Source organism: Salvelinus fontinalis, chromosome 26, assembly GCF_029448725.1.
Source record: "Salvelinus fontinalis isolate EN_2023a chromosome 26, ASM2944872v1, whole genome shotgun sequence".
Classification (NCBI taxonomy): domain Eukaryota; kingdom Metazoa; phylum Chordata; class Actinopteri; order Salmoniformes; family Salmonidae; genus Salvelinus; species Salvelinus fontinalis.
In genome coordinates this window covers 35573800-35586466 of record NC_074690.1, presented here as the reverse complement: position 1 = coordinate 35586466, position 12667 = coordinate 35573800, and the positions used below count along the sequence as shown (strand labels likewise).

Here is a 12667-nt window from a genome sequence, read left to right as displayed (position 1 = left end):
GATGAAGATATCTTAAGTAGTCCTCCTCACGTCTAACTCTAGATGTCAATCAAACTCAACGTGCTCCATGTAGCACGCTTGATGCATTGCAATAACTTGTAACGTGGCGTTATGCCAAACAACCGTGTACACATCAACACCCAAATGCATAGACTAATTGAAACAAATTATTAACAAAAACAGGACATACGACATGTTTAGCGATCACAGAATCAGCAGGGCAACATTACCTGTGGGAGCACTGTCAAATATCCTCACGTCGTATGCACCAGAGCACCGGTAGTTGGCCGCAGTCCCGTTATCCCAGACAACAACCACTTCTTCCGGACTTTCGAAACTCCTGACGGTGCCGACATGTCCCTCTCCACCATCCTGTTTTCCCCATTTCCAATCGGGTCCACGGATCACTCTCGCACCAACTCCTTCCATCATCACACGGTTATTCCTGCCAGTAGTCATTTACGAAAAGGTCTCGCAAATAACGTAACACAAAAAATATATTGCCAACTAGCAGGATATGCTAACTAGCTAATTACCTGTGTTTGGCAGGATAATTTTGAGAAGCAAAACTGTTCTGTTGTCCAGAAAAACACAATTTAGCAATGTCTTGTTAGCTTGCACGTTACGTTAACTAGGCTAGCCTGCTTGCGGTAAAGTTCCAAAACAATATAGCAGACACAAGCTAACAGTTAGTTGCAAAGGCAGATATACATTGCTAGTCAAATGTGTCGTAGTGTGATGTGAATGTAACAAACGTTTAGTTAGCTTGCTTGTTAAAACAACGCGTTGTACTTGAAAATCAAAGCCAAGCTAACTCACTAACATTAACTGTTAGCTAGCTAGCTTTGCCAACTAGCTACTGCCAAACATTAGCTACCAAAGTAAGCTGTTGAATGGCACGCACTTTCCACTCCACAAGCTGTTCGTCTGCAATGTTATGGAAATAACTGGTATGTCTCAGTATCCCCTTTCATGTGCTTTTCGTCCCAAGAGCACAAGACATTGTCACCCCAAGAGCGTGTAAAGTAGCCACATCGTCACGAAATGGTATACCGTTATTAGCTAGCTAGCTAGCTAGCTATTTAGTTAGCTAGCCTGTACCTCTGCAAGAATGCCACCTCCACAACTTAACGTTAGACCACTAGCGTAGATTCGTCCTTTTTGTTGGATAAATTATTTCATTCGTAGGTACGTTTAGCCTATGTATTGGATTTATATCTCAAATGTATTTATTTTGTCAAATGGCTCGCAGAAGTAAACTCAGTATAAGCGCGTCGCCATTATTGGCAATCACCAAGCAGACGGAGGTTTACCACAGATAAACAACGAAACAGATATTTCACTGGATGTATAAATGTGAAGCATCCGCTTTGTGTTTTCTCTCACTACCATATTTGGTAGTGAGAGAAAACTGAGGAAGGAAGCCCACTGGAGGAAGCCCACTGGCGTGCAGTGGGAGAACATGGAACGATATGGCTTTTGGCCGACATTCTGCACATTTTATCATCATGAAACCTTTGATCTCAGTACAGTTTTCTGTTCCCAAAATTACAATCTGTTATGAAGAGTGGACTAAGTTTTGTAGACTTTGCCATTGGAAAAAGTCGCTGTTTAGAAGGAGTGCAAAGGCGAATTCAGTTACTGCACACAAACACTTCAGAGTAGGCGTTCCCTAACGGAAATATGCAGATAGAGCTAGAACACGCCAATATGATCTCGCTAGCTCGTGCTTGGCTCTGCCCACCTCCAGGCTTGTTCTGCACACTATGACTCATTTGTTTCCATTGGAAACGACAGGCGTATGTGTATCTTGGTTTAGTTGTAAAAATCTTTGGGTTGACGACGAAGATGTTTGGTTTGGAAAGCGAGGGTTTTGCCGCGTTCAAACACTAGTAGGAACAAGGAAACTCGGAAATATCCGACTTGCCGATTCGTTGTACACGGCACGTGTATAACTACAAAAATATCAAGTCTGATGTTTCTGCGTTGTCTAGTTTCGACTAGCACATGAACCCAGCAATAGACAAGCTCAAGGGGTAATTTGACAAAGCGCAAGGTGGGGCAATTTGTTTTGTCGAAAATGCAACATGCAAATGTTCTCAAAATGCAAAACGAGGGGTTTTATTACTTATTTTATTGAATGCATTCCTCCAATTTCTTCCTAAATGCATTTCCTCTTTTTTAGCCTGATGTAGTTGCACTCTTTGTAGGACTATGATAATGAAGCAGCCTATGATATACATGACATGATATATATGATATACACTGCCCAGTATATCAGGTAAACCACCCTGTTCACGAAAATAGTATGCTCCTACAGACAGTGAGTCACGTGGCCGTGGCTTGCTATATAAATCAGGCAGACAGGCATTGAGGCATTCAGTTACTGTTTGATTGAACATTAGAATGGGCAAAAAAAGGGCCTCCCGGGTGGCGCAGTGGTCTAGGGGACTGCATCGCAGCGCTAGCTGTGCCACCAGAGTCTCTGGGTTCGCGCCCAGGCTCTGTCGCAGCCGGCCGCGACCGGGAGGTCCGTGGGGCGATGCACAATTGGCCTAGCGTCGTCCGGGTTAGGGAGGGTTTGGCCGGTAGGGATATCCTTGTCTCATCGCGCTCCAGCGACTCCTGTGGCGGGCCGGGCGCAGTGCGCGCTAACCAAGGGGGGCGGGTGCACAGTGTTTCCTCCGACACATTGGTGCGGCTGGCTTCCGGGTTGGAGGCGCGCTGTGTTAAGAAGCAGTGCGGCTTGGTTGGGTTGTTCTTCGGAGGACGCATGACTTTCGACCTTCGTCTCTCCCGAGCCCGTACAGGAGTTGTAGCGATGAGACAACATAGTAATTTCTAGCGATTGGATACCACGAAAATTGGGGAGAAAAGGGAGTCAAATTTTAAAATAAATAAATAAAAAGAATGGGCAAAAAGAGTGACCAAGGCGACTTTGATCATGGTATGATCATAGGTGCCAGGCACGCCAGTTCCAGTATCTCACGCACGACAGTGTCTAGTGTTTACCGAGAATGGTGCTACAAACAAAAAACATCCAGTGAGCGGCAGTTCTGTTGGTGAAAACAGCTGTGTGTGTGTGTGTATGTATGTATATATATATAAAATCATGTTGTAACCAAAAAAGTGCTAAACAAATCAAAATATATTTTATATTTGAGATTCTTCAGTAGCCACCCTTTGCCTTGACGTGCAAAGCCACATCATGCTGTGGATATTTTTTTCAGCGGCAATGACTGGGAGACTAGTCAGGATCGAGGAAAAATGAACAAAGCAATGTACAAAGAGATCCTTTGTTATTCAGACCCCTTTGAGATCCTCAAGGGGTCTGAATACTTTCTGAAGGCACTGTGTGTGTGTGTGTATATATATATATATATATATATATACACTGCTCAATAAAATAAAGGGAACACTAAAATAACACATCCTAGATCTGAATGAATGAAATATTCTTATTAAATACTTTTTTCTTTACATAGTTGAATGTGCTGACAGCAAAATCACACAAAAATTATCAATGGAAATCAAATTTATCAACCCATGGAGGTCTGGATTTGGAGTCACACTCAAAATTAAAGTGGAAAACCACACTACAGGCTGATCCAACTTTGATGTAGTGTCCTTAAAACAAGTCAAAATGAGGCTCAGTAGTGTGTGTGGCCTCCACGTGCCTGTATGACCTCCCTACAACGCCTGGGCATGCTCCTGATGAGGTGGCGGATGGTCTCCTGAGGGATCTCCTCCCAGACCTAGACTAAAGCATCCGCCAACTCCTGGACAGTCTGTGGTGCAAAGTGGCGTTGGTGGATGGAGTGAGACATGATGTCCCAGGTCTGGGGAACGGGCGGGCCATGCCATAGCACCAATGCCTTCCTCTTGCAGGAACTGCTGACACACTCCAGCCACATGAGGTCTAGCATTGTCTTGCATTAGGAGGAACCCAGGGCCAACCGCACCAGCATATGGTCTCACATGGGGTCTGAGGATCTCATTTCAGTACCTAATGGCAGTCAGGCTACCTCTGGCGAGCACATGGAGGGCTGTGCAGCCCCCCAAAGAAATGCCACCCCACACCATGACTGACCCACCGCCAAACGGGTCATGCTGGAGGATGTTGCAGGCAGCAGAACGTTCTCCCCGGCTTCTCCAGACTCTGTCACGTGCTCAGTGTGAACCTGCTTTCATCTGTGAAGAGCACAGGGCGCCAGTGGCGAATTTGCCAATCTTGGTGTTCTCTGGCAAATGCCAAACGTCCTGCACGGTGTTGGGCTGTAAGCACAACCCCCACCTGTGGACGCCGGGCCCTCATACCACCCTCATGGAGTCTGTTTCTGACCGTTTGAGCAGACACATGCACATTTGTGGCCTGCTGGAGGTCATTTTGCAGGGCTCTGGCAGTGCTCCTCCTGCTCCTCCTTGCACAAAGGCGGAGGTAGCGGTCCTGCTGCTGGGTTGTTGCCCTCCTACGGCCTCCTCCACGTCTCCTGATGTACTGGCCTGTCTCCTGGTAGCGCCTCCATGCTCTGGACACTACGCTGACAGACACAGCAAACCTTCTTGCCACAGCTCGCATTGATGTGCCATCCTGGATGAGCTGCACTACCTGAGCCACTTGTGTGGGTTGTAGACTCTGTCTCATGCTACCACTAGAGTGAAAGCACCGCCAGCATTCAAAAGTGACCAAAACATCAGCCAGGAAGCATAGGAACTGAGAAGTGGTCTGTGGTCACCACTTGCAGAACCACTACTTTATTGGAGGTGTCTTGCTAATTACCTATAATTTCCACCTGTTGTCTATTCCATTTGCACAACAGCATGTGAAATTTATTGTCAATCAGTGTTGCTTCCTAAGTGGACAGTTTGATTTCACAGAAGTGTGATTGACTTGGAGTTACATTGTGTTGTTTAAGTGCCAGCAGCATTCCACCCTGCATACCACTGCTGGCTTGCTTCTGAAGCTAAGCAGGGTTGGTCCTGGTCAGTCCCTGGATGGGAGACCAGATGCTGCTGGAAGTGGTGTTGGAGGGCCAGTAGGAGGCACTCTTTCCTCTGGTCTAAAAAATATCCCAATGCCCCAGGGCAGTGATTGGGGACACTGTCCTGTATAGGGTGCCGTCTTTCGGATGGGACGTTAAACGGGTGTCCTGACTCTCTGAGGTCATTAAAGATCCCATGGCACTTATCATAAGAGTAGGGGTGTTAACCCTGGTGTCCTGGCTAAATTCCCAATCTGGCCCTCAAACCATCATGGTCACCTAATAATCCCCAGTTTACAATTGGCTCATTCATCCCCCTCCTCTCCCCTGTAACTATTCCCCAGGTCGTTGCTGCAAATGAGAACGTGTTCTCAGTCAACTTACCTGGTAAAATAACGGTAAAATAAATAAATAAAATAAAGTGTTCCCTTTATATTTTTGAGCAGTGTATTTTAAACACTCTGTTCAAAAGTTTGGGGTCACTTAGAAATGTCCTTGTTTTTTTCTCTCCATTAAAATAACATCAAATTCATCAGAACTACAGTGTAGACATTGTTAATGTTGAAAATGACTATTGTAGCTGTAAATGGCTGATTTTTAATGGAATATCTACATAGGCACACAGAGGCCAATTATCAGCAACCATCACTCCTGTGTTCAAATGGCACATTGTGTTAGCTAATCCAAGTTTATAATTTTAAAAAGCTAATTGATCATTAGAAAACCCTTTGGCAATTATGTTAGCACAGCTGAAAACTGTTGTTCTGATTAAAGAAGCAATAAAACAGGCCTTCCTTAGACTAGTTGAGTATTTGGAGCATCAGCAATTGTGGGTTCGATTACAGGTTCAAAATGGCTAGGAACAAATAACTTTCTTCTGAAACTCGTCAGTCTATTCTTGTTCTGAGAAATGAAGGCTCTTCCATGCAAGAAATTGCCAAGAAACTGAAGATCTCGTACACCGCTATGTACTACCTCCTTCATAGAAGCGCAAACTGTCTCTAACCAGAATAGAAAGATGAGTGGGAGGCCCCGGTGCACAACTGAGCAAGAGGACAAGTACATTAGAGTGTCTAGTTTGAGAAACAGATACCTCACAAGTCATCAACTGGCAGTTTCATTAAATAGTACCCGCAAAACACCAGTCTCAACGTCAACAGTTATGAGGCGACTGGACTTCTAGATAGATTTGCAAAGAAAAAGCCATATTTCAGACTGGCCAATGAAAAGATTAAGATGGGAAAAAGAACACAGACACTGGACAGAGGAACTGCCTAGAATGCCAGCATCCCGGGGTCGCCTCTTCACTGTTGATATTCCATTAAAAATCAGACGTTTCCAGCTACAATATTTATTTACAGCATTAACATTGTCTACACTGTATTTCTGATCAATTTAATGTTATTTTCAAGGACAAAAAAATTGCTTTTCTTTCAGAAACAAGGACATTTCTAAGTGACCCCAAAGCTTTGAACGGTAGTATGTACAGTTGAAATTGGAATTTTACATACACTTAGGTTGGAGTCATTAAAACTTGTTTTTCAACCACTCCACACATTTCTTGTTAACAAACTATAGTTTTGACAAGTCGGTTAGGACATCTACTTTGTGCATGACACAAGCAATTTTTCCAACAATTGTTTACAGACAGATTATTTCACTTATAATTCACTGTATCACAATTCCAGTGGGTCAGAAGTTTACATACACTAAGTTAACTGTGCCTTAAACAGCTTGGAAAATTCCAGAAAATGATGTCATGGCTTTAGAAGCTTTTGATAGGCTAATTGACATCATTTGAGTCAAAATGGAGGTGTACCTGTGTATGTATTTCAAGGCCTACCTTCAAACTCAGTCAGTGCCTCTTTGCTTGACATCATGGGAAAATCAAAAGAAATCAGCCAAGACCTCAAAAAAATAATTGTAGACCTCCACAAGTCTGGTTCATCCTTGGGAGAAATTTCCAAACGCCTGAAGATACCGCGTTCATCTGTACAAACAATAGTACGCAAGTATAAACTCCATGGGACCACGCAGCCGTCATACCGCTCAGGAAGGAGACGCGTTTTGTCTCCTGGAGATGAATGTACTTGGTGCAAATCAATCCCAGAACAACAGCAAAGGATCTTGTGAAGATGCTGAAGGAAACAGGTACAAAAGTATCTATATCCACAGTAAAACGAGTCCTATATCAACATAACCTGAAAGACTGCTCAGCAAGGAAGAAGCTCCAAAACCGCCATAAAAAAGCCAGACTGCGGTTTGCAACTGCACATGGGGACAAAGATCGTACTTTTTGGAGAAATGTCCTCTGGTCTGATGAAACAAAAATAGGACTGTTTGGCCATAGTGACCATCATTATGTTTGGAGGGTAAAGGGGATGCTTGAAAGCCAAAGAACCTCATCCCAACCGTGAAGCACGGGATGGCAGCATCGTGTTGTGGGGTGCGTTGCTGCAGGAGGGACCGGTGCATGTCACAAAATAGATGACATCATGAGGCAGGAAAATGATGTGGATATATTGAAGCAACATCTCAAGACATCAGTCAGGAAGTTAAAGCTTGGTCGCAAATGGGACTTCCAAATGGACAATGACCCCAAGCATACTTCCAAAGTTGTGTTAAAATGGCTTAAGGATAACAAAGTCAAGGTATTGGAGTGGCCATCACAAAGCCCTGACCTCAATCCCATAGAACATTTGTGGGCAGAACTGAAAAAAACATGTGCGAGCAAGGAGGCCTACAAACCTGACTCAGTTACATCAGCTCTGTCAGGAGGAATGGGCCAAAAGTCCCCCAACTTATTGTGGGAAGCTTGTGGAAGGCTACACAAAACGTTTGACCCAAGTTAAACAATTGAAAGGCAATGCTACCAAATACTTATTGAGTGAATGTACTCATTCCCACTGGGAATGTGATGAAAGAAATCAAAGCTGAAATAAAATATTCTCTCTACTAATTTTCTGACATTTCACATTCTTAATATAAAGGGGTGATCCTAACAGACCTAAAACAGGGAGTTTTTACTCGGATTAAATGTCAGGAATTGAGAAAAACAGAGTTTAAATGTATTCATCTAAGGTGTATGTAAACTTCCGACTTCAACTGTATATATACAAAACATTAGGAACACCTGCTCTTTTCATGACGGAGACTGACCAGGTGAAAGCTACGATCCCTTATTGATGTTACTTGTTAAATCCACTTCAATCAGTGTAGAAGTTGAATGGTAGGAGACACGTTAAAGAAGGATGTTTAAGCCTTTAGACAATTGAGACATAGGGTAAATGGGCAACACAAAATATTTAAGTGCCTTTGAACGGGACATCCAGCCAACTTAACACAACTGTGGGAAACATTGGAGTCAACATAGGCCAGCATCCCTGTGGAATGCTTTCAACTCCTTGTAGAGTCTGTGCCCTGAGGAATGGAGGCTGTTTTGAGGGCAAAAGGTGGGGTGCAACTCAATATTAGGAAGGTGTTCGCTGTTCTTAATGTTTTGTGCACTGCCATTTAGCAGACGCTTTTATCCACATTTCACATATGGGTGGTTCCGGGAATCCGACCCACTACCCTGGTGTTGCAAACGCCATGCTCTACCAACTGAGCTACAATGGACCACAATGAAAGTTGTGGCCAATAGACTGCACAGGTGACATGGGCTTGAAACACCCATTTTCACAAATGAATAGAATGGCCTACAGGGTTCTGGGTTAAGAGTTCACAAGGTCAAGTATTGTACCAGTACATAACTACACTGAACAAAAATATAAATGCAACAACTTCGAAGATTTTACTGAGTTAAAGTTCATATAAGGAAATCAGTCAAAATATATTAATTAATTAGGCACTAATCTATAGAGTTCACATGACTGGGCAGGGGCGCAGCCATGGATGTGCCTGGCTCCCCGGGGGGAAGGCCAATGTCCTCCCAGGCCCACCCATGGCTGCGTCAATCAGAATGAGTTTTTCCCCTCAAAAGGGCTTTATTACAGACAGAAATGCTCCTCAGCACCCCTTCAGACAATCCTGCAGGTGAAGAAGCTGGGTGTGGAGGTCCTGGGGTGGCGTGGTTACGTGTGGTCTGCGGTTGTGAGGCCGGTTGAATGTACTGACAAATTTTCTAAAACGACGTTGGAGTCGACTTATAGTAGACAAATTAACATTCAATTCTCTGGCAACAGTTCTGGTGGACAGTCCTGTAGTCAGCATGCCAATTGCACTCTCCCTCAACCTGAGACATCGGTGGCATTGTGTTGTCTAACAACTTCACATTTTAGAGTGGCCTTTAATTGTCCCCATCACAAGGTGCATCTGTGTAATGATCATGCTGTTTAATCAGCTTATTGATATGCCACACCTGTCAGGTGAATGGATTATCTGAACAAAGGAGAAATGCTCACCAACAGGGATGTAAGCAAATTTGTGCACAAAATTTGAGAGAAATAAGCGTTTTGTGCTAATGGACAATTTCTGGTTATTAAACATGGGACCAACACTTTACATTTTGCGTTTATATTTTTGTTCAGTATAAATATACACTGAGTGTACAAAACATTAGGAACACCTTCCTACTATTGAGTTGCAACCCTTTTTGCCATCAGAACAGCCTCAATTCATCGGGCATTCGAAAGCATTCCACAGAGATGCTGGCCCATGTTGACTCCAATGCTTCCCACAGTTGTGTCAGTTGGCTGGATGTCCTTTGGGTGGTGGACAATGATTTACACACTCGGAAACTGTTGAGCGGGAAAAACCCAACAGCGTTGCAATTCTTGACACACTCAAACCATTGCACCTGGCACCTACTACCATACCACGTTCAAAGGCACTTAAATATTTTGTCTTGCACATACAGCCTCTGAATGGTACACACACAATCCATGTCTCAATTGTGTCAAGGCTTAAAAGTCCTTCTTTAACCTGTCTCCTCGCTGTCATCTACACTGATTGAACTGGATTTAACAGGTGACATCAATAAGGGATCATAGCTTTCACCTGGATTCACCTGGTCAGTCTGTCATGGAAAGAGCAGGTGCTCCTAATGTTTTGTACACTCAGTGTATCTATTATGTTTCTATAATATTCTACTCGAATGACCTGCATGATAATTCAAATATATTTGCTTCCCTGGAATAGTGTCTTGCCAATCTGCTCCAAGCTCACTATATGCAAATCCCAAATCATCAAGGGCTATTTGCATCTGCACATCTTAGGCCTATGGACTATAGCCTAAAATGTGCACATGTAAATACAGTAGCCCAATAATCTCCATTAAGTATGATATGTTACGTTTGGTATGGTTACATATTTTTGGTTATGTAGTGTATGTGGACACCTGCTCATAGAACATCACATTACAAAATCATGGGCATTAATATGGAGTTGGTCCCCCGTTTGCTGCTACAACAGCCTCCACTCTTCTGGGAAGGCTTTCCACTAGATTTTGGAACATTGCTGCAGGGACTTGCTTCCATTCAGCCACAAGAGCATTAGTGAGGTCGGCACTGATGTTAAGCGATTAGGCCTGGCTCGCAGTCAGCGTTCCAAAGGTGTTCGATGGGGTTGAGGTCAGGGCTCTGTGCAAGCCAGTCAAGTTCTTCCCTGCCGATCTTGACAAACCATTTCTGTATGGACCTCACTTTGTGCACGGGGACATTGTCATGCTGAAACAGGAAAGGGCATTCCCCAAACTTTTGCAACAAAGTTGAAAGCACAGAATCGTCTAGATTGCCACCGTATTCTGTAGCGTTAAGATTTCCCTTCACTGAAATCAAGGAGCCTAGCCCGAACAATGAAAAACAGCCAGAGACCATTATTCCTCCTCTACCAAACGGTAAAGTTGGCACTTTGCATTCTCCTGCCATCCGCCAAACCCAGATTCTTCCCTCGGACTGCCAGATGGTGAAGCGTGATTCATCACTCCAGAGAACGTGTTTCCACTACTCCAGAGTCCAATGGAGGTGAGTTTTACACCACTCCAGCCAACGCTTGGCACTGTGCATGGGGATCTTAGGCTTGTGTGCGGCTGCTCGGCCATGGAAACCCATTTCATGAAGCTCCTGACGAACAGTTCTTGCGCTGACGTTGCTTCCAGAGGCAGTTTGGAACTCGGTTGTGAGGGTTGCAACGGAGGACAGAAATAACAGGACTTACAGTTGACTGGGGAAGCTCTAGCAGTGCAGAAATTTTAAGAACTGACTTGTTTGAAAGGTGTTATCCTATGACAGTGCCACTTTGAAAGTCACTGAGCTCTTCAGTAAGGCCATTCTACTGCCAATGTTTGTCTATCGAGATTGCATGGCTTTGGGTTTTTTTTTTTTACACGTGTCAGTAGCGGGTGTGGTTGAAATAGCCGAATCTACTAATTTGAAAGGTTGTACTCATACTTTTATATATATGTATGTATACATGTGTGTAAGACAGTTGGTTACTTAAGGCAAAAAGGAAAGTAGATTGGATGGGTGGGTGTGTAACGCGAACGTCTAGAAACCCAAAGGTTGCAAACTCGAATCTCCTCATAGACAACTTTGGCAATAGCAACTTTTCAACTACTTACTACTTTTTTAGCTACTTTGCAACTACTTAGCATGTTAGCTAACCCTTCCCCTAACCCTAACCCTAACCCTTTTAGCTTACCCTTCTCCTAACCCTAACATTAACCTTTTTGGCTAACCCTTCCCCTAACCTTAACCCTTTAACCTAACTCCTAAACTTAACCCTAACCTCTAGCCTAGCTAACATTAGCGAGTTAGCTAACGTTATCCACCTAGCTTGAATTCGTAACATATCATACGTTTTGCAAATTTGTAACATGTTGTACTTTTTGCAAATTCGTGACCTAACATGTTAAGCAAATTAGTAACATATTGCACGTATTGCAAATTCATGATATATAATACGATTTTTAATTCGTAACATATTGTAACGACCCGGTATGGTGTTCTGTGTTTGTGGGTGTGTTATGGGTCTCATGGCTACTAGCAGGGGTTAAATATGTCAGGACAGATGGAAAGGTTGGGGGGGTATGATGGGTAATCCCGCGGGATTTGGAAATGCATAAAGAGGGATGAGTGTCTCATATCTCTCTCTTCTGTTCGGGCCTTGATCTGTTCCTATGAGAGTGACCTTAACTCGACATGTATAATTGTGTACGTTCGGCATTTAGCGGCGTGGGCTGTGGCCTGAACAATAGCCCAGTTTAGGAATAAACCTGTGTTCTAACCTGTACACCTAGAGTCCGTCTCTTTTCTCTTTAATGACCCAGCCGGGTCATTACAATATCATATGTAATGGGTGAAGGACATCCACAAATTAATACATATATAACTCTCAATGTGCGCAATTGTTTTGCATAATCGGAAATGTGTAGTTCTGACTATGCTCAATAGGTGATGATATTAAAACCAAATAGTTATAACGCTTAACCATCCCTTGAAAATGGCACGTAGTTGTCAATGGTTTTAGCAGAGCTGGGGGTCTCCTTGCCAACCCAGCAGCCGAATCGAACGTATTGTGGCGTTTTATTGAAAACGACCTATTCCAGTGACCTGTAGCCTATATTATACATTTGAATATACAGTATTTGCTTCCCTGGAACAATGTATTTACCACCTATTCCGTAAACCCAGTCACTGGTTTTCATTGAGGGGCTGTGGCTTTTATGTAATGTATCCTTCCTTTCT

General features: G+C 43.6%; 1 protein-coding gene across 8 annotated transcripts in view; it reads right to left on the bottom strand.

Annotated features, from left to right (window-relative positions):
• LOC129824187 (E3 ubiquitin-protein ligase mib1) overlaps window positions 1–1341 on the bottom strand; it is an 83494-nt gene extending 82153 nt beyond the window's left edge. For 5 of the 8 annotated variants that reach the window (XM_055883625.1, XM_055883626.1, XM_055883632.1 and 2 more), the window contains exon 1: window positions 231–1341. In XM_055883625.1, coding sequence (XP_055739600.1) covers window positions 231–459 — 229 coding nt within the window. In that variant the 5' untranslated portion in view covers window positions 460–1341. The remainder of the gene's footprint in view (window positions 1–230) is intronic. The other 3 variants (XM_055883630.1, XM_055883627.1, XM_055883629.1) reach the window with 3 other exon arrangements.
• Between the last annotated feature and the right edge of the window lie 11326 nt (window positions 1342–12667).